General features: G+C 39.0%; 1 protein-coding gene across 1 annotated transcript in view; it reads right to left on the bottom strand.

The window, feature by feature from the left end:
- LOC135201854 (galectin-4-like) overlaps positions 1–16,291 on the bottom strand; it is a 218,109-nt gene extending 201,818 nt beyond the window's left edge. Inside the window, 2 exon segments of the mRNA XM_064231146.1 lie at positions 10,046–10,127; positions 15,963–16,291. Of these exon segments, the coding sequence (XP_064087216.1) occupies positions 10,046–10,069 (24 nt within the window). The 5' untranslated portion in view covers positions 10,070–10,127; positions 15,963–16,291.
- Positions 16,292–23,945: the final 7,654 nt, after the last annotated feature.

Here is a 23,945-nt window from a genome sequence, read left to right as displayed (position 1 = left end):
CACTACCACGAGACATTCACCAATTAGACCTTCCAATCAGAATCCCCACAAGAGAGAGCTGATACCAACGGGCGATGCAGCCGCTACTACTACTACTAGAGGACGCCACGGACAGCAGTGCCCCTAGCGGTCATCCTTAATATTTAGCGCTAGCGTCCAGACGCATTTTCTCTGTGCTGTGCATTTTACGAGGATTTATTATCTTCTTCAAGATGGAACGTTCTGCAATCGCAACGGCTAAGTTAAGTGCCTCATAAGTAATGTTTTACTATATTTTTGTCTTCCGGGAACCAGTATTTTCCTTCTAATAGGTCATATACGGTTTCCCGGTTGTCTCGTGGCGGCACCATGCTGCCTCGTTAAGAATTCCCGGTCCTCCATACTGGGACTTCTATACTTATGGGCTTACCTTTTACGTTCATCGTTTTTACATCGAGTTTAGCTAGTTTAGCCCCCTTACCATTTCTCCTAGTTTGGTATTTAGGGCTATTATTATTGTTCCAGCCCAGCATCCCGGCTCTTGCTCTTCATCGGCTCTCGCTGGCTCCGAGTAGGCTTCTGTTCCTCGGAACAGTTTGCCTCCTCCTGGGCTTCTTTTTCTTCTACTAAAAGTGTCTTTTCCATCTTTACGATGTAATTTTATTCTATTTAGGGTGTTAGGCTAGCTCTAGGTGCATGTTCCATGATTTGGTACAGCCTGGTTCACGTGGCCCTCCCACGGTTGTGTTGCTCGCGGCTTAGGCCACTTGCGGTCACGTGTTCCATCGCACCTTACCCTTCCCCTTCCCTTCCCTACCAGGTATAGGGAGGTGCTGGGGGACCCCTTGGTTGTCATGACAACCTCAGTTGCCCTCCTCCCTCCCTCTCTGAGGTGGCCAGGGGTTCCTCCCAGCGGGGGGTATAGGGCGACCACTCATAGGGTACCGTGTCTCCGAGCGGGTAGTTGTTGAGACGGGGAGGAGTAGGCCACCCCCCCCCTCTCTCTCTCCCGCCGTGTTACGCCGAGACCCTCCCCCCCCCCTTCCCCAGTTGCTCACCACCTTCCCTTTCTATAACGAACGGAGCCTTCCGTCGCAGCCGGGGCACCTTTGGTTATAGATTACTGGCTCCGCCAGCGGGCGGGGTGGTCACTACTAGTGGTCGGTTGCTTGCCTACTATATCCTTCTATCTCTCCCCCGCTACCGGAAGGGAGCTTGCTTCTTACCTGGGCACTCTTCTAGTAGACGGGTGGAGGAAGGTTTGTTATTATTGTATGTTAAGGATATACCCTAATTTTACGATGATTTGTTTAATTTTATTATTCATATGCTTACCATCCCGGCCATTTTTCGTCGTGGTTCCCTTTTACCACCACTCCTGGTTGGATTCTATCCTTTGTCCCCGCCGCCAGCGGAGCATAGCCTAGGACAACCAACCAACCTTGTTACCACACGTATTATGGCGGGGCTCTGGTTTAATCTAACTTTCTCGCTCCGGCACCAGCGGAGCAACTGTTAGACTGTAAGTGTTCTTCTGATACTCATGTATTTTTCCACTTACAGGCTACCAACTGTCAGGTCCCGGCGTGCAACGCGACGTTGTACGACCCCTGCGGCCATGATGAGTGCAGGTCTCACGCTCCTTGTGCCACGTCATTCAACGATATGATCGTCTGGCACCCGGAAGCCTGCGCCATCTGCTACGACCTAGTCGGTCAGCTGGTGGAGGGGGTAAGTCGATTATAGGCTTCTTTATCACTTACTAACAACTCTTAGACATAAGTTGTTACCCCGTTCCGCCATTAGAAGCTCATCTCGTCCTTTCTTCTAGGCTACTAGTGTGAGGAAGGTCGCCCTTGCTACCCTGAAAAGCGTGGGTGGGCGGCTTCGGGAAGAACGCCGCCAAAGGCCAGCCGTACATCCTTGATAAGAAGCTGGCCGTCCAGATCTTCCGGCGGGCAAGTCAACAGGGTACGTTGACCCCTTGTCCGCAACCCCTCTCATAGCCTCCATCCAGCAAGATCTCCAGCAATCTTTCGGGGTCGTAGCTTCTCAGGAGTCGGTCCCGGACGTCACTGCCCTGGACCTAACATCGAGCCGATGGCGGTTGGAGTAGAGGATTTGTTGGTTGAGGTAGGTGTGTCGGGCGCCCAAGGTCTTTCCTTGGGTGTTCCCGGATCTTCTCCTGTCCCTTCTTCGAGCGCCTCTTTCCAAGGCTTTGTGGGATCTGAGATCCCTACCCGCTCTCCCGCTCTCTCTGTACCTCCTAAGGTGAAGGGACAGAGAGAACCGAAGACTCTATCTAAGACGACTTCTAAGAAGTCGTCTTCGTCTTCTTCGGCTAGGAAGTCTTCGACTTCTTACGCCGACGCGGTGAAGGCCAAGCCGAGCTCTTCTTACTCGAAGAGCTCTAGAAGCAAGGCGCCTTCAAGGAGAAGGCTCGCGCTCCCGCCGAGCCAGTGCCTTCTCCTGCCTCCACCGCATCCACTCACCGGCAACGCCGGTGGGAGGAGCGGGATCCAGCACCTTTGATCCCACTGCTTTCTCAGCAGTGGTGATGCAACAGGTGGTGAGATGGTTGGTTCGCAAGTCTCCGCCCTGGGGACGAAATTTGAGCAGATGTTTGCACAACTGTCAAGCACCCTGTCTCAATCAGGCCAATCCATCCAGGATCTCTCTAACAGGGTTAGAGAGAATGAGGACCGAGTGGCTGGGCTCTCCCAGGTCCCTCTTCCAGTCTCCCCAGGACCAAGCGCTGGTATTTTCCAGCTCCCGCCATACGACTCTCTGCCAGCTTTCTCTATGGAGAACCCTTGGAGAGTAGCCGCCTACGCTCCATTTAAGGATGGGATGATCTCTATCCCGGAGTGTGGAACTCGAAGGATTGAGGACTTCGAGTTTTATCCTCCGGGTCTGGCGCAGCCTTTCATCGGCTATGCTAGGCTGACTGTAGCGGCTCTTACTAGGGAAGACAAGATCTCTAGGGAAGATGTTCTCTACAGTAGGGATCATGCCCAACGGGAATGGGTTCACTGCCTTGAGGACTGGGAGTGCACAAACACTAAGCTCCAGGCCTATAAGAGTCCTTTCACTATTTTTGCGACGGAAGAAGAGGCTTCTCTTCCGTTCGCCACGGAAGTTGAGAGGACTCTTCAGGCAGTCCTCAAGGATGAGCCCATGCCACAGCTAAGGGAGGCGAGTCTACTTCTCCGCTCTTCCCAGCTTTTGGAGAATTGTGGGAGAACTTGCCAGCCACATTCACGCTTGGCAAGCTCAAACCGGACTGCGCCATGGACCAGTTCGGCGAGAAGCTCCCAAGACTGCCTGATTCCTTGATTCAGGCGGAGTTTGACGCGCGAAATAGGTTTGGCAGGTCCCTCAATTCTCTAATAATAACGGAAATGGCTGCTCTTTCATATGCTACAGAACCGCTGTTTAAGATCTTGGCCAAAATTCCCAGCTTCAGACGGTTCAGACAGATGCTTTGACTTCTTCCAAGCTAGGAGGAATGCCGAAAGCACGTTCTGCAGGAGTGCACTATTAGGCACGAGCCTAATAGACTCCTGGCTTCTAGCATGTGGGGAGCGGATCTCTTCCCAGAATCCGCTGTAAATGAAGTTCACCACGAGGCTGCTAGGCTCAACCAGAGCCTTAGAGCTAGGTGGGGAATTTCATCTAAGAGGAAGCAAGAATCCGCCCCCACTGCTGGTAAGAAACCAAAGAAGTCTAGTAAAAGGTTCCAGCCTTACCAGAAACACCAGCAACAGCAGCAATTTGTCCAGGCCGTCCCAGTTACCCAACAGGGACAACCTGGTAGTTCGAAACAGAACCAGCCCATCCTCCTGCTGTCTCCTCAATCACAACCGTCGACCTCCTACGCACTCTCGCCAGCCTTCAACCCTACGTATGAAGGTCAGGGCTACACTCCCTTTAACAAGCAGCCGAGAGGTAGGGCGAGAGGCTACTTTCGCAGCGTGGGGCGCAGGACGGGCGACAAGGAGCAGGCAGTTCAGAGGAGGGCGTGGTGGTCAACCCGCCCATCAACAATGAGGCTCCCAGGTAGGAGGGAGGCTGTTCCTCTTCCGTCACAGGTGGGGGTTCAGCAATTGGGCACAGAGCATAGTGTCCAAAGGGTTGGGTTGGAGTTGGATCAAAGATCCTCCTCCAATCAAATCATTCCACCAAATACCATCAGAGGAATGACAGATTACGCGGAGGAACTCTTTCAGAAAGGAGCTATTGCGAGAGTCAAGCATCTAAAATTTCAAGGTCGCTTATTCAGCGTGCCAAAGAAAGGCTCAACAAAAAGAAGGGTAATCTTAGACTTGTCAAAGCTAAACTCTTTCATTCGTTGCGACAAGTTCAAGATGCTACCCTCTCGCAAGTAAGGACCTTACTTCCGCGTGGAGCCGTCACATGCTCCATCGATCTTACAGACGCATACTATCATATCCCTATAGCCAGACACTTCCGCCCATTCCTAGGGTTCAGGCTAGGAAATCAGACATTCTCATTCAAAGTGATGCCCTTCGGTCTGAATGTAGCCCCCAGGGTATTCACGAAAATAGCAGAAGTGGTTGTACAACAATTGAGAACTCAGGGAATCATGGTAGCAGCTTACCTCGACGATTGGTTGATCTGGGCACCAACCGTCGAGGAATGTCTCAATGCCACCAAAAAGGTAGTTCACTTTCTGGAACATCTGGGTTTCAGATAAAACAAAAACGAAATCCAGGCTTACCCCGGAGTCTCGTTTTCAGTGGCTGGGAATCCAATGGGATTTGTCTTCCCACAATCTGTCAATTCCAGTGGCCAAACGGAAGGAAATAGCAAAATCGGTCAGGCAATTTCTCAAATGCAAGCAACATCAAGGAGAAACCCGGAAAGAATCCTAGGTCCCTTCAGTTTGCTTCGGTAACAGATATCCTCCTGAAAGCCAAGGCTAAAAGATATAAATCGAGTTTGGCGATCGAGAGCAAACACCAAATCTCGAGACAAGTTGTCAGTAATTCCACAGATCCTTCGCAATCAACTCCGTCCATGGTCGAAAGTAAAGACTTAGCCAAGCAGGTACCCCTTCAATATCCCCTTCCAGTGTTAACCATTCACACGGATGCCTCCTGTCCGGGTGGGGGGATATTCTCAGTTCAAACAGGTTCAGGGGACTTGGTCAGTTCAATTTCGCCAGCTCCACATAAACGTTCTGGAAGCAATGGCAGTATTTCTTACCCTGAAGAGACTGCTTCCCCCGAAAAAGTCTCATCTAAGGCTAGTTTTGGACAGTGCAGTGGTGGTTCATTGCATCAACAGGGGAGGGTCCAAATCCAAGCATGTGAACCATGTCATGATAGCCATTTTTGCCCTAGCAAACAAACACAAATGGCATCTGTCCGCCACTCACCTGGCAGGGGTAAGAAATGTGATAGCAGACGCTTTGTCCCGGTCAGTGCCTCTGGAATCAGAATGGTCCCTAGACGACGGGTCATTCCAGTGGATAAGCCGGAGAGTCCCAGGTCTCCAAGTAGATCTCTTCGCCTCACAAGCGAACCACAAGCTCCCTTGCTATGTGGCCCCCAACCTGGACCCTCTGGCTTATGCCACGGACGCCCTGTCGTTAGATTGGGATCAGTGGAGAAAAATTTATGTTTTTCCTCCAGTGAATCTTCTCTTGAAAGTCTTAAGCAAGCTGAGGACTTTCAAAGGAATAGTAGCTCTGATTGCACCCGGACTGGCCCAAGAGCAACTGGTATCCTCTTCTTCTGGAATTGGGTCTCCGACCTCAACGGATTCCCAATCCCAAGCTGTCACAATCAGTACAAATGAGGACTGTGTTCGCTTCCTCAGGAATTCTTCAGACCCTAACTTTATGGACTTCATGAAGTTTGCGGCTAATAAAGATGCTAATATTGATCCACAAAATATTCTCTTCCTAGAATCAGATAAGAGAGAGTCAACCATTAGACAATATGACTCAGCTGTTAAAAAATTAGCATCTTTCCTGAAAGAATCAAACACTACAACCATGACAGTTAATCTAGCTATATCCTTTTTCAGGTCCTTGTTTGAAAAAGGTTTAGCAGCTAGCACTATTACTACTCATAAATCGGCTTTGTTTGAAGAAGATCTTTCAGTTAGGTTTTCAGATAGATCTGACTGAATCTTATTTCACGTCTATTCCTAAAGCCTGTGCTAGACTTAGACCTTCTCAAAGGCCTACTGCAGTTTCATGGTTCCTAAATGATGTCCTCAAACTAGCTTCAGATACTGACAACTCGTCTTGTACATTCATAATGCTTCTTAGGAAGACATTATTCTTATTAAGCCTAGCTTCAGGAGCTAGAATTTCAGAACTGTCGGCTCTATCCAGAGATGCGGGTCATGTGGAATTCCTCCCCTCAGGAGAAGTTCTGCTTGCTCCGGATCGTAGCTTTTTAGCTAAAAATGAGGATCCTCTGGCAAGGTGGGCTCCTTGGAAAGTCATCCCACTTCCCCAAGATCCTTCTCTCTGCCCAGTATCAACTTTAAGAGCCTTTCTATCTCGTACATCCTCAAGATCCTCAGGTCCTCTCTCATGAGAGAAAAGGTGGTACTTTGTCAGTAAAAGGTATTAGACAACAAATCCTTTACTTTATTAAACAAGCCAATCCTGATTCATTCCCAAAAGCTCATGACATCAGGGGAGTAGCCACCTCAATTAATTACTTTCAACATATGAACTTTGAGGATCTTAAAAAGTATACTGGATGGAAATCCCGACAGTCTTTAAACGTCATTACCTAAAGTCCTTGGAATCTTTAAAATTTTCAGCAGTAGCAGCGGGAAACATTGTTTCTCCTGATACTGTATAGTAGTCGTAGTATAGATCCAGGTCTCCTTTCTACCTACCTCAGCCAACATGCCTCACCCTATCGCCATGCTATTCGGATATCCTAGCCTTAGCCGCTGAATCATACCAGTGGATTGTCCCTTATTTTTTTGCTAGGGACATCCACACTTATACTGTTATTGTACTTCAGTGTACCTACCCTTATTTTTATGCTAGGGTAGGACACAATGTGTTTGTATATTATGTAAATAATTTTCTAAGTAAATCTAATTTGTAAAAATTTACACTTGCATTATTATATTTACTGTGTTTACTGTAATTTTAAGTACTTTACATTACTAACTTTCTTTTATGTTACTGTTTAAATAAGTTAGCCTTAAGTACTTAGTTTATATGCTGTAATTGATTTACTTATATTATATCCATCATTTTACAACTGCTTTTCATTTGTCCCTTTTTTCCCATCTTGTCTGTTTCTCTGGTACTCTTTCATAGGCCGACACGAGCTGAGCCCAGAAAAGGGATTTTGACGAAGGAAAAATCTATTTCTGGGTGATTGGCTCGTGTCGCCCTATGAAAGGATCCTTAATATCATTCTTTCTAGGTAAAATTAATCTAAAATTACCAGAGAAAACAAAATTAAGAAAATGTCAGTAAAACTGACTCGCTCACTCTTAAAAAGAAGTGTCGGTATGGTAATAGGGGCGAGTGGGAACACTACCACGAGACATTCACCAATTAGACCTTCCAATCAGAATCCCCACAAGAGAGAGCTGATACCAACGGGCGATGCAGCCGCTACTACTACTACTAGAGGACGCCACGGACAGCAGTGCCCCTAGCGGTCATCCTTAATCTAAAAAACATCTTGTCCTGCAGGGGGGGCAAACAATACAGGGTGGGTTTCATAGGGCGACACGAGCCAATCACCCAGAAATAGATTTTTCCTTCTTCAAAATCCCTTTTATGTATACTTACCAAGCAATTACATACCTGTAAGTTTCCTACCATGGACGTGAGCAAAGGGGGTATGAAACCATATTGGGTAATTCATTGGGGGTCTGGAGTCAACAAAAGGTTAAGAACCTCTGCTCTACTTGGTCTGTTAATAGATGGTACTTCCACTGAACATTTTGAAATAACTTTCATGCATGCTTCTCTTTTTATAAAGTAGAAAACTCAGTATTTCAAATAATTTTGCTTCACAAAGAACCTGCTCTGTCAGATGCAGCATTCTTTCCTTATTGCAACCGTTACACAGAAACTGACCAAAAGAGAATGTAATTCCAATATCAAGTGTCTAAAGAATGCCTTCTTCTGCTTGGTCTCTTACCAACTGCTCTGTTTGTTTGAAGCTATTTTTACTGTTTGCCACGCAGAGTAAACCATCTTGTAACACAAAGGTATGTCAGAAATTATCCTTCCAGCTAACAGTTTAAATGTAGCAGGTAGTTTTGCAAAAAAAATATAAGGTTAGTCACATAACCTGCATTGCTTGGCACATTGTTGGTACATAGTAGTACTACATCATAATCCAATGAATTAAGAATGATTTACATAATTTTTCTCTTGGCTGTTTTTCGACAAGTTCCATCTACAGTTGCTAGAATTAATGGTACTGGAGCTAATGGATATTCTTGAGCTTTAGGCAAATTTATGGATAAACGTTCCTCACAAGATTTTGCTGCAAGTAATCCTAGGATACTGTTATATCCTTATCTTCCCTTCTCGAGACTTCAACATTATCTTTTTGTAATCTCTTGAAAACATCTCCATGGTGTTCTTTGTAATGGATTGAAAAAGTGCTTTGTTCCTCAAGCATTTTTGGATTCAAGACAGACACTGAAATCAATGAAGAGCTCAACACCCTTTTTGTATGATGAAAACAGACCTTCTGCTACATCCCTAAGAAGCAGCTTGCTATAGTTGAACAATTTATTAGGGTCAATGTCTAGTGAGAATGGATTGAGGGAGGATTAGGAGCCCCCATAATGCATAATGAATTTTTGCATAATTCACGAAAAAACACAGCACATGCGAAGCAAACTTCGATAGTTGAGCGCATAGAGGGGAATCATGTCATGTTGGTATTGAACTGAATATAGAATTTAGGTCAAAAGCCATGTGGTGGAACCTATAAGATCATCCAGCACTAGAATTGTCTCACGAATTAGAGCGGTTGGTGTGCAAAGTCTCATATGATTACATGTGCTTTTTTTTATACTAAACAAACACCACTTCAAAACAAAATTATGCAATGAAATAATGTATTTTACTCATCAGAAACAAAAATTTTTATGAATTTTTAGATCTAATAAATACATATAGTAAAAAGATGAACTTTGATATCTCGAAAAAGCCCGTGAACCCAGTCGACCACCCACTAGATTTAAAATCTATGCAAAAAAACTGGTCTGGACAAGTTGCATGAAATTTTGCAACCCCTCCTGTGGTGATTCCCCCTCCTACCACTGGACTAAATGTCTCACAAGAAAAGACAAGACTTAAAATTAATAACCTGTCTAATGCTAAGTGGTGTATTATGTAGTCAGGAAAGATCTGAATGCAAAAGATAATCAGAATTATAGAATTCTGAGAATTTTGTAACAAACAATATGCCTCATAAACAACAATGCCAGAACTGTATACGCTTATACATACTAATATCTGAATAAGAAATGTGATATAACAAAGTTTGTATCAAGAAAATCCAAATGAGACTCAGATATTGAAGACATAACTAAAGAAGACTTCAAGACATGGTAGAATAAAAGAAAATTTTTTCACAGGACAAACAGTCTCTAAAAAACTGGAGACTTTTCCATGTTGTATATAAATTATCTGCAGAATAGTAAATGGGATTGCAAATATAATGTAAACAACCTAGCACAGCATCCACTTCAAAACGAAGCACGAAGCTTTGATAAGTCAATAATTTGTATTTATGAATACTTTCTGCTAAAGTATTATTATTCTACACTATTTGAAAACTTTACTTCTTATTTAAATTATCATAATTTAAACTTCTACACAACTAGGTTCAAAAGTATAACTGCAAAATACGAGTACTACTAGAATACGTATTCACTATGTATTCAGTAAATACGAATATGTAACCTAATAACGGAACAACTTCTGAAACTATAAGAGTAAATTCTTCCTATTTATGTAATACGTACTGTATATAATAGTATAGTTAGATACAATAAAAAAGCCATATTATAGTACTCTGATACTTACAGGATTGTAAATAGGTCCCGCCATCTCTATCCTTTAACAGTAATGTTCAACACACACAAACACTGTAGTACCCACAATAGATCTGAAAATACGAAAAAAAAAAAAATTATAACTGGAATGATAAAGAACTTTAGAAGTAGTACAGCATAATAGCAACAAAAATACAAGACATTTTTTTTAAACTCTTAAAAGTACAAAGTAATAACTAAAATATAAGACATTTAAGTAAAAAAACTTTCAGTTTTACAAGTTTATCAGTAATAAATATGAACCTTTGGGTTCCAATGCACATGTGCTCCAATATCTAAACAGCAAGAAATGGTATTGTCTTGATGAAATTAAGTTTCATATAAATTTACCAAGTAATTACACAACTATATCTTTTACTCATGCAGCAGCTAAAATTTGAAGTTCGAGGTAGTGATTCAATTGTTTTTTTATGCACAATCAAACAGCGGAGCTGACTTCTTTTGTGCTTAATGTCCATTAGCGGGGAGGAGGCTAAGCTTCCGAGAGGGTTTACTTTTTTTCAAGCATGACTGAATTATATCAGGGGATGGAGAAACCTGAAAACTCTGAGAGTTTATCAACATTCCCAAATATGGAACTGTCTGAGATAGAACCAGGTGGGACTTCTGGAAGTTTATTAGTATGCTTAGCTCCTGTGCTAGTCGAAGCGTCTTTGCAATGTCCCCCGGCACCTCATCTCCAACAGTGAACAAAGGAGCCAGTCATCTAAGACAAGGGAGATTATTTATTCCCATCAAATGTAGCCACCTGGCGAGAGGAGCAAGGACTTGCGTAAAAACTTGTGGAATAGTCAAAGGCGGAAGCATAATGCTCGAAACTGGTACACTCTGTCGCAAAACACAAATCTCAGACTGTACAAGAAGGTAGCACTGACTCTATTCCACATACCTCAGCAGAAGTAGAGGAATAGTCAGGGGTAGTCCTCCTGTCCAAGAAGTCAGGGGAAGACTCTCCTTTGGTGTAGAACAGGTCAAAGCAAGGAAAGTAGACATCAATGGAACATCAGCCACAGTTAATACTGTGGGGCATCTCCCACAGGTAAGAATACCACTACTAGAAGCTCATAAGGATTAAGCTAGCTAGCAGATGCAGCAACAGAAGACAAGAGACTGAACAGAGGAAGCCGAGTCATCCACAAAAGCAAAAGATGGGCTTCCAGACTACCAAGTGAAAGCCATGTCTTCTACAAGTACTAGATCTAAACTGTCATTCCTGGAGCATCTGATGTTGTCAGGTAGAAGGTGAAGAGGCCTGTGCCAGGGTCGCTTCAGGAGAGTCCACATGTATACCTGATATATCACTACAAGAGGAAACAAGTTGATCATCCACCTTCCAACATGTACCACCCTCAGAACAGGCCAAGGGCATATGCATAGAAGGAGCAGGGAGGAGCTGAGAAGGGGGAAGGAAGAAACCAAAAAGATTCAACTGTCAAAATGCGGAAGTATTTCCTTCTGATGATCCTGACAAATGCTTTTTAGCCTTCCTTCTCGTGTTGCCAGACCTTTTCCACTGCTGAGGAGACCAATTAAAATACTCCTAATAGGAAAGATCAGAACTCCAGGTCCTACCAATCTACAGAACAAATAATATCTACAGACACAGAGGAAATGAAGCAACCACACATTTGCTCAAGTCCTTCACATCTTTATGGCTATACTTCTTAGGCACAAGGAAAATCAAGATGCATACAGAAAGTGGAAGGCAAGTTTTAATTTGACAGTTGACAAAAGCACACTACAGCAAGACTTCCTCAATTGACAGCAGCCAAAGAAGTGTTCAGTGAAGGGTGGCAGGTGTGGGTTACCCCAATCACTCACTCACCTACCAATAATTAGGCTGACAATCTTGTTAGTAAATTTCAATGACTGCTTCCAGCTTGCACTGAGAAACACTCCTCATAAAAGGATCTGGTTTGTATTTCTGTACAAACAAATCTATACATAATTACTTTCACAGGAACATTGATAGTCTAGCCTAGACCTGATTGATATTTATATAATAGTATAGTCCACTTTTCTCATGGCAGTGACATACATTTCAGACTTTTCATGCACAGTTTATTATATTTTGTCTAAGCAAAACCTTCACAAATTATTACATAATTGAGGAGATATGGACTGGCTGGTGTTTTAAAATAATTCTTATTTAAATTGTAATGATATCATCACTGGCTGATATTATTCATATCCAGACTATAATTATCTTCCCATCTGTACCATTTGGTGTAACTTGTTACAGAATTGTACAAAGAACTGCACATATGCAATGGCTGTGTCATGCTGTTTTTACTGGTTTCTTTCCAGTCTTAGTACATAATTACTCATTAATCGTGGGTGTGACAACTTGAGCCTATTTCTTTGTGCCCAAAGTTATAAAATGACACATTCTATCCACTGACAATGAAACAAATTAGGTATATCAAAACTTAAGACAACACAATTAAATTCAAAATTAGTGATATACACTTTTTCTGATTCTCTTTAATTCTGACAATTGTAATATACCTTATATTCGTTTCCACCACAGGTACTCAGTTAACCCATTACAGACCCTACATCTGTCAAAGTGAGTGAACCCCAATGAGAAGTCATAATTAGGGTCAAGTAACATGGGGCGGAGGGGGAAGCGGGGGGGGGGGGGGGGCAGGGGAGATCCAAGGCCAGTCAAGTAGGACCAGGTTTCCTAGGGTTACCAGATCTGAACAGTCAAAATACAGGAAGCTTCCCTCTTGACACCCCCCACCCACCCTTCCCTAGTTAAAAAAAAAATGCAGTTTGTATGATGTATCACTGATGTGCACATGTGTGTATGACAAAATAATAAAAAAAAAAAAAACTTACTTTAACATTAGGCTGATTGTCTTGAATTTCTATTTAATCTTAATCTAGTTACAGTCTTCTTTGCTCATTATGTCTGTGGCTGCATGTTGTGTGGCATGTGCCCATCCATATTTTTGAGATCTGATACTTTTCAGGAGAACTTTATGTAGTTGTAGAAGTCACTGCATGATGTCTCATGGAAGTTGTATTGAAATGTCAAGAGACCCTTCATTGTAGCAACATTCAACCTATTCCTCTCTTTTGTCCACTGACTTTTCATTAGTGAAAATACTCACTCTCCATTTGCATTGTGAGATGCTACAGTAAAGAAAAACTGTGCAATTCTTAGCAAATGTGAATGACATTCAATATTCTTTTATTTTTTCCAAAGTATTTGGTCCATTTTTCATGTGCTGACAATTTATTAAATTCTTCATCATTGTAGCAACTCTTTACAAACACCTTCAAATTACTAACTTGATCGAAGCATTTCACGTCATCAACTTCTATCCCCTTGTCTATCAAATATTTAACAGACGGCTCCAAAGCAACCCAATTTGGTATTTCAGTTAAACTTATCCAATTGAAGCAAGAAAACTCTTCCATTGGTTTCATCCACTTACCTAGATACTCTAAACATCTGTTGTACAAATTAGTTACTTTTGCAAAAAAAACTTTCACACTCTTTACCATACCCTTCAGTACGTTTCTGAGCAACCATTCCTTTAACTTTTAAGGATATGAAATATATATTCTTACGTTCTACAAGTACTTTGTGAACAGACTCCAAACATGCCAACACTTCTACAACAGAATTGCTTCCCCTTTCAATTGTTTGAATGTGTGCATGAAACGCATTCATTAATGAGTGCATGTGCCAGATATATTTCACTCATTTCCTTCTTAAAGAATTTTATCACTGTGGGTGGGTGGTCTTGCGATAGAAAGAAGGACTTAAGAGCAGGATGAATCTGTATCAGCCTTGTAAGCCTATGTGAATATAATTTATTCATTTATATTATGTTTATTTGTTGTTTTCGTTATTTCTATTTTATTAAATTTTTTATTTTTATTTGTAAAAGCTGAAATTCTGGAAATTTGTGGAAAGTTTAAAATTCCCCGCAGACGAAGATTTTGACACTTAATCGGACATATCCGGGAAAATCTGGACGTATGGCAACCCTAGGTTTCCTGAGTTGGATTCAATCAAGAAGATTAAAATATGGTATAACAATGTGTTTTACTTATTATTGCTCCTTTACTCAACCAAAAACCTTGAGTCTAATAAAGGCAGTCCCCAGGTTACGACGGGGGTTCCGTTCTTGAGACCAGCTGTAAGTTGAAAATCGTCATAAGCCAGAACATCGGCAAAAATCCTAAGAAAACTTTACTTTTAATGCTTTGGGTGCATTCAAAACTATATAAAACTGCATTCTTATTGCATTTTTCATCAATAAACCTTCAAATATTGATTAGTTTGCATTTTTGGTGTCATATTTCTTGTGCCAGATCAGCGTTGTAGGCGTCGTAACCCTGGAAATAATTTCTGATGAATGTAATTGAAAAGCGCCTTAACATCGGAAGCCGAACCCGTCGTAACCCGGGGACTGCCTGTATATGGAAGCTAAAGAGAAAAGGGGGAGGGGAATATAGTGGGTTAACCAAGCATTGTAAATGGAAATGTAAGATTACAAAAATTGTAAATAACTACCAATAAATATTTACTTTAATACCAACCACAACCACTCCCGTGAATGCCATTTTTATAAAGTACCTCCCTGTGGGAATGAATGTTTAAATGTAAAAATAAAACACAGTAAATACAGATCTCTGTAGGCATGGTTTTTGTATTATGCAAATTAAGGAGACTTAAGAACGAAACGGAGGTCATTCAGCGCTGAAAAGTTCATTGAAAGCAGAAGAGCCCGAAAGGTGTAACAGGAGTATAAGACCTCACAGTCGCACTATGAGGCAAGTGTTAGGAGAGGGTGGATAGGAAGATGGAAGAGAGAGAATAGCCTTTATGAACAGTGGTACAGTAAAAGGAATGAAAAGGGGTTGCAGCTGGGGGCCAAAGAAACGCAACAACACCTTAAGGGTAATTCTACAGAATAGTTCCGCACGGACTGCAAGGGACGTAACCGCGGATACGACATCCACTAGGGATTGGGGCGTCCAATGTATTTCGCCGTGTTTAGTACTGGCCCCCGGGGGTTAATTACAGTCGTCCAAATAAATATTACTTAAAATTCTTGTTCGGGAGGTAAAACTGTATAGAAAACTGCAACTGCCATAATCTAGGCCGCTGCAGAATATTACTAGTACCCTAGATTTAAGTAATGCCTACAGTGCACAGCATAAGGTACACTGACAGCACTGTCCCTCTGCGGGGATGAGGCTTAACGAGTACAACATCAAATCTCCAGTATTAGGGTAACTTAATTTAACTCAACAACTTTGCCAATAGCTATTTAGTACCTAGCTACTAGTCCTGTCGGCCTAACTGCCCTAGAATACCTAGGTAGTAAATAGTATATAGGTAGTATCTGTTGGACTTCTAGAATAATACCTAATAAAGTAGTTACTACTACAACAAAACTCTTCTAGTAGGTAGTACATAGGCCTACCTACCTATTCTTCAACTACTAGTACTACTACTACTACTACTACTAATACTACTAGGGCTACCTCGTCTAAAGTAGTGCAGGTTTAAGTACTACTAGCTTAGGTAAAAACATTCTGGCATGGTTGGGCAAAGGCCTACAGAGTAGTAAGAGCTCAAAATGACTTTGGAATCAGTTGCACACCTAAATTTAATAGGAGAATATCACTGTCAAAACTGCGACATTCATCAGAGGTCAAAAAGAAAGATGACTCGAGTCAAGTTTTGGGCCCAACCCTTACTACTAATGGTCGTTCACTCCCAAAATAGTAGGTTACATAAAACGGCATGACCGTAAAATGTTAATCAACATATTAAAATAACCAATTGAAAATATAAAAACGAAAAAAATCCATTCTTTGTGCAGTCTGACAGACAAGACAGAACACAGTATGCTACTGACCTGAGTGACAGGACTCGGGAAAGGTGAGAACTTGTTTACAATAGAAATCACTTGACGTCGTCTCGTCGTCGTTCAACTACAGTCAAGAAGAAGCAACAAGAAACTGTCAGTGTCTCCGTGACTTGCGATTAACCTAATACGTTGCTTTCACTTACTATGAATTAAATACATCAACGTCACATGTATGGATGAATATCTTTGAATATAATATTCGTTCGAAGTAAAAATTTTTTTAATATGAAAATATACATAAAATACAGGCCAAAAATAGGTTTGATTTTAGGAGGGCAGCTTGTTACGAGTAACAGAGTTTTGAGGTTGGATGGCTCCTAGGCCTTGGATGGCTCAACCAAGCCCTCCCGGGCCTCCTTCCCCATTGACAGATTCTGCAAGAATAAATATGCACAGACTAATCGATCACCGAATTCTTGAGAATGAGAACTCGGGATCCAACAGTTATCGGTAACGTAGGAAGACAATTATTTAAACATAGACAAATTGTGATAGGGTGCATGGAATTAAAGAGGAAATCAGATGGTTCAAGACATTTACAGATGGAAATGCGTAATAAAACAACGGTGTCAGTATACAATGCAATGTCTGCAAAGTAGTCTTCAGATGGTATAAATAAAGCTTAACTATTGTAAGATTTGAGTTAATGTCAAAGTTCTCAAAAACCTTGTTCAAGGATGGTGGAATAGGTATTCCCCTAAAGTTTACAGTGAGGATGTTAAAAGTTTAGGACAGGACAGGATATGAATAAGGTATAAGATAAGCCACGTTTCAAGTTGCGGTTTGATTCTGGGAAGGATGGTAGACAAACAAAACAACAAACAGGACAGTCATCCTTTTCCAAACACTGCATATTACCATTAAGATCACATGAATGCCCAGTAGTAGTTGGGCTTCTTTGTCACCTATTAAGCTTACACCAGATGTTTAAAGTCTGCTGCCAGTTTAATTAACTTTTTCTTTCACATACAGTGATAAGCTCAACATACCTTCTATTATGATTGCTTTGGGCCAGCATAGAGGCAACTCCCTTCTCACATGATTTGAATTAGGCAGGTCATATGCCGGCACGAGCTTTTGCACCTGGGCAACCGCCCAACTCCCAGTCTTATAATATATGAATAGAAACCGACAATTCCCCATCCCCCACCACTCTCTCTCTCTCTCTCTCTCTCTCTCTCTCTCTCTCTCTCTCTCTCTCTCCTCTGGTATCACAGATAAAACTTTTACACAGTTCTTTTATATGAAGAAATTAGTCTTAGATTTCCATATGAAATTTATGGTCCTACAAAAAATCTATGCTTTAGTACCTCGACTTGGAGGAGTCATGGGGTAAATTTGAAGGCTACCTTATAGTATACCTGGTACCTATATTACTCTTGTTTGTGTACTATAATATATATATATATATATAATATCATATATATATATAATATATATATGAATATATATTATATATATATGACACAAAGATATTCTTATTTGATCTATTCAAATAAATTATTAAAGTTATTTCAAAAACGCTTATGCATTACAATAAAAATGGTTACTGTTTTGTAAAAGATTGAATGTTATGATATAGATACTAAAAAGCTCGATAAAACAAATTTCTGGAGAAGGTAGATGCCTCAGTTGAAGATTTGACAAAAAAGAGAAAAGAGAAAGTCAAAATGGATTAACACGAATGTGAATATTATTTAAACAATAAATATTAGCGAAAACATTAATCGCAGAATGTGAACTGGACGAAATGAATGAAGAAAATCAATAAATCAATCGATGTGTAAGGAAATAAAATTATTAGCTACTGTGGAAGATGGTGCAACATAATGAGAATTCCTCGTTGGATGATAATATTATGCAGTGTGGTAAGACAATAGTGAGTAAGAAGGTATGTGTCCGCGAGAAACACAGTAAAACTGGTGAGATCTTTAATGAAAGCACAAGGCAAGATTAAACGAGAATGTATGCATAATAACATTAATACCAGTGGAAAGACTCTGTGCAGTATTCCTACAGCAGGAAATTATGTGGAAATAAACCTTATCCAAGTTTTTAATAAACCCCAAGAGAATTGTGCGTTTTTAGCAGTAAACATTTCCACGTTCGAAATCACAAATAAGTGTAACAACAAGTTAAAAATAACAGTAAATTATAGAGTTGACGCTGCTTTTTTACAGCAGATGCAGTAAGGTTTAGCTGGGAGCGAAATGTTCCTGCTTCTTGCTGTTTTCGTGATGAGCAAAGGCTCCTCCGAGATGACTGAAAGATACAACCATTGATTTCTCAATTTAGAGGCTTCTAAGAAGAATACGTGAATCGCTGAAGGTTCTTAAGCTATATTCCTTACACTCTATTCATCATTCCTTATCTTTTTACCATGAATAACTTCAATATTCTTGCATGAAGACAAGAGTGGACAACTCATTGGGGTCTTGTTAAGGCTACAAAGGTAGCCTAATCTTTTTCACACGCTATATATATATATATATATATATATATATATATATATATATATATATATATATAGAAATCATTCGAAAATATGTTAAACCTCCATTGACAACAAGGACTTTACAGTTGTAGGACGAATTTCCAACAGCTACGATTTGACAATTTTAGAATCGTTAATGATTAAATAAACGACTCGTCCCCTTGTTGAATAGCCAAACTTCTCCTGGCACATTGTACCTTTCTTAGTTTCTTCCTTTTATCTCCAGTCTTGGCATTGCCGCTGAATAGGTTGGTCCAGTTTTACTTTACTTGAATATGTCATTATTATTTTTTTTTTTTTAATTTTTTTTTACTTATTTTAATCATTTTTGTCCTGTTTAGTTTACGTTTTTTGTTTTTAAATGTGTCTTTTTAGTATTTTAATATTTTAAGATTGTAATCATTGTGCAACTTTTAAATCTCAAATTCTTAGCTTTATTGTAATTTATTTTATGCTATCTATTTTGTACAGCCCTCGAAAATGTAGTGAAGACATTACGAAACGTCGGGAATAAATTGACCCTTTTATCAAGTCTTTATGTCCTTCTTCCTCATTGAATGTATATCCGGCTGTCGCCACCGCTGTTTGGATATATATATATATATATATATTATATATATATATATATATGTGTGTGTGTGTGTGTGTGTGTGTGTGTGTGTGTGTGTGTGTGTGTGTATTCGATTATCCATTTTCAACTGTATAAGAAATTGTATTTCCAACTTCTTTTGGCAAAAGAACTGTAGAACAGGCAATAAAAGCCAGTTTTTTCATAAGACTTTCGTCAACGAAGGAGGGTGGCTGTTAGACCCACATTTCATTGTCTAAAGAACTGTCATGATGAGTAGATTATAACATTTATACTGCAAAGTGATATGATTAGTCCTGACTTAAGTGTTGAAAGAATAGCATATTAGTTTGTAACTGAGAAAAATTACTTGATTAGTTTGTAATTAAGAGAAGTTTAGTGATGGAAGATCTAAGGATCCTTCGACTTTACGCTGGCAGTTTCGAGTTACTTGAAAATGCCTTTGAGTGACTTACTGGGGAAAGATCTTGCCCTTCGTTGTTTCACTTTCCTCGTGAACATGTATTTTGTTTACAATCAGTTAATGAGGAAATTCAGTATGAATCAACAAAATTTTAAAAGCGTGTCTCGCCTGAATGCGTAGAGCGCGCCACTAAAGGAATTTCAATGTATTGATGAAAGACAAGAGAATGAAAATTTTAAAAATTAGCATTCTTATACCTGATGTAATAACGCAAATACTAACAGCCCGTCGACTTTAACCTCTCCTCTTATCCAGTAGCGTAGAATAATACTAATCACTTAATAATCAACTTTGATTTTGCGCACTGGATTCTTTTAAGTCTACTCGCTAGTATTATGATTACAGAAGCAATTATAAGAAAACTAGATGGCTTTGTTTATCCCAGCACGCACACACGTACACACACACACACACACACACACACACACATATATATATATATATATATATATAATATATATATATATATATATATATATATATGATATAGCTTTTATTTCATTTAAGGTTAAAGTTAACCTTGATCGTCGTGCGTTTGGCACTACTAAAGGTGCCTACATCACAGGCCATCAAAGGGTCATGGCTGAAAGTTTCATGAGCCGCGGCTGAGAGTCTCATTGGCGTGATTGAGAGTTTCATACAGTATTATACGCTGTAAAGGAAACTCGACGGCGCCGAAGGAACGTCGGCGCATTCTTTACTTCTTTTGTTTTGTTACTCGTTCGCTCCCACGTGTGTCGAAGTTTGGTGGGCGTATCCACTGGAACACTTGCGCATCCAAAACACTTGTCTCAAACAAGTGTTGCAGTGGATACGCCCACCAGACTCGACGCACGTGGGAGCTAACCAAGGCCAATGGAGCTAACGAGAACCAAAATATGACATATGAACGACGTCTTTCCATCGCGGGACCAATGTCGCCGTGTCGTGTATATGCCTTATGAATACATTTTTCTCTTTTCATCTGTCCACATTCACCAGTATTTAGATTATAGAAGAATATTAGTCAATATATAAGGTTTTGTCGTATAAATAATGTTTTCACGGACCTTTCTAACGTCGTAGGACACTGTTAGATTTATTTTTTATTTATATATATATATATATATATATATATATATATATATATATATATATATATATATTATATAAAAAATAAATCTAACACATTCAAAACTTTCATGATTCAGTTATACATACTACATATACATACACACACACACACACACACACACACACACACACACACATATATATATATATTATATATATATATATATAATATATATATACATATATATATATGAGAGAGAGAGAGAGAGAAAGAGGGCATTTGGACGCGAGGAAAGTAAAGCAACGAACAACAAGATTTTTTGTCTTTCCTTGAAGGCATTTTCTAGCAAACTACCTGCAATAAAAAAAAAAAAGACAAGATTGCAAAGAGGTCTTGTTTTAACAAACAACAACTAAACTTGATGGGGTATTGCATACACTTAGATTAAATTTTCAGGTGAGGAACAGTACAGCTGTCGATGATTACCCCAGGTATATATACTTGGGTTAAACACAGCTGGGCAAAGGACACTAACTTGGATTAATAATGGCAATCTTAAGTCTTCCTCTTCTATCTCCTCCGAACATCTTGCATAGATTGAGGTCAATAGTTATAGACCTGAGTTTAAATTAATATTAATTTCCTTTGATAACTGAATAATTCACTTATTATAAAACTGACAGTCGGAGCAAATAACCTAAGAAAGCCACTTCTTTGCCTTATTTCATCAGCTTTGAGTCCATCGCTGCAATGTTGATAACATTCAGTGAAATTGTAATCTTTCATAGACTGACACTGTAAAAAGAGATGTTTTTAAGAAATTATCATCACCAGAGTACCAACATTGTTTATCAAATCCCATAGGACTACGATTCATTTTATTTGGGCCGGACGAGTAAGGAATTAAATGCCAGAATAAATCATCATACACCCAGTGAGAATTGGCCGAAAGAAAAGTTATATTTTTATGGATCCTTGTGAAAAGCCACAGATGAATGATTTGTTCCATAGTAGTATAATTACATGAAGTAAAAATAAAATGCACCCACCCCTTAACAGGTTTATTGTACTAGCAGGTATCCAAAATATGAGCGGGATAAACTAAAGTCGTTACTTATTTTTTCCCAATTTCTGTGGTTTGTTATTCAGGATTTCAGAATAACAACACATCATGCTCCACGAACAGGTAGGAAAATATACATATTCTTATATCAATATCAAACCCTGAAAAATCATCTACCCATGAGCCGAACTTTGCGTTTGCTTTTCTACACCCACTGAATTTGTGCACCAACGGGAAAAATGCATAGCGGGGATTGTCTCCACAGTGGCGCGATTGCAAAAAAATAGAAATGTTGTATCCGGGAAGTATCTTCTATTCTGCATTAATTCAACAATGAAAGGAAAATAATGTTCATTTAAGGCCGCTTCGACAAACTGTTGACCCCATTCTGTACAAGATGTTCGAAGGAGACTTGTGAGCGAAACTTAGGATTGTCAGTGATCCCATTACTGTCCTTTGACTCGCATTTTCGCTTACTCGGGAAGTAAGCCTACAAAATAACTTGTTGTTGATCTTTTTCTTCTTGCAGGCTATTGTTGTTCTTGTTGGAGGGCTAGGAAAGTTCTACGGAGCCTAAAAAGGTCTGAGAGCGTGTTTCGCGTTGAGTTAAAGACACAGGAATTCTTATTATTCAAGTATCTGAGAGAATCCCTGAGATTTGTCAAAAGTTACTTTGTATGAATTGAAATGGTCGTTATTCAGGCGACCCCGTGAAGATTAGTTGCTGTTTGTAAAACTCGAAAATGTCTTAGAGAAAGCTAAATGTAGAATAGACAGAAAAATACATGCAAATATAATATAAGTAAGTTTATATGTATAATATATATATAAACAAATAAATGCATAAACAAGTCATTTAAAGTACATATGATCATCAAATATATAAGAATGTAATAGCTACATATCAACAATAAGTAAAGAAATATTTAAATTAATAAATTAATATACAGTTTAATAATGAATTAGAAATGAACTGTTCTATATAAAACATATAAATGAAAATAAAAAAAAATGATTATTGTAATATAAACAAAAACAAAATAGTTATAGAAATTTAATATGAATAGGTATGGCTTCGTATGGTAAAACACGTCCCATGATTTTGGAAATTGTTTATAAGTGGATATATAATAAATAAGTAATATACAAATGATAAAAAAATTAATAAATAAACACTGTATGGATAACTGTTAAGAATAAATAAGTGTATGTGAATAAAAGAATTAATAAACAAGTATATATATATATATATATATATATATATATATATATATATAAATATAAATATAAATGTAAAAATAAAAATGTATTATTTAAGTAACTTATATAAGTATGAATCTGTGCACATAGTATTTATGTAATATAAAATATAGGTAAAAATATATAAGAAGTAAAATACAGATACAATAAATGAAAAAGTAAATAAGCAATTATATATAACAATACATATGCGAATGTAATATATATATACATATATATATATATATATACATACACGCGTGTTTTTATTGGTGTAAACATAAAAATCAGAAAAATATACAACAAATTAGCAAATAAATAGACATAAACCTATAACAAATGAAATAGTTATAATGTATATACTCGTAACGATTAAAGTAAGCAAATAGATGAATTTATAATAGTGATATGAAAAAGTAAAGAATAAAAAATGAACAAATAAATAAATAGATATGAATAAAGATATAATATTTAAAGAAATATATTGGTAGAAAATAAATACATGATACAAATAATAAACGTTTAAAAAATCAATGTGAAAAAATGAAATTAATTAATATACAGAAAATAATAAAAATAAAAAGTCAGATTACAGAATAAATTTAACTAATGTATAATAATGAAACAAATATATTTACAGTCACTTTTTACCAGATACTTAAGTAATTGTAATCACTGCAATGTCCTCTTAACTATACAAATTCTTCTCACACTCTGGGTACTACACTTGTAGTGACAAGCGTATCGAGTGTGAAGCATTTGATAAGATAAGAGAGGGCATGGTGGCTCTTACGTTTACACGCAGATACCCACTTATACATACATACATATATATATATATATATATATATATATATATATATATATATATAATAGTATGATGATCTATCTTTTGAACCATTATGTCCCACAGGATGGATTCAAACAAGAAGTTGACCAACCCCTTTCGTGCTCTTACAACTCCTCAAGTGTGTGAGTGTGTGTGTGTGTGTGTGTAACAGTATAAATAAATAACTTTATTCTCAATAGATTCTCATATTAAAAACAAATGGATAAATTTACATAAAAT

The sequence above is a fragment of the Macrobrachium nipponense genome, chromosome 28, assembly GCF_015104395.2.
Source record: "Macrobrachium nipponense isolate FS-2020 chromosome 28, ASM1510439v2, whole genome shotgun sequence".
NCBI classification, from domain to species: Eukaryota; Metazoa; Arthropoda; class Malacostraca; order Decapoda; family Palaemonidae; genus Macrobrachium; species Macrobrachium nipponense.
This window is presented reverse-complemented; position numbering and strand designations above follow the sequence as displayed.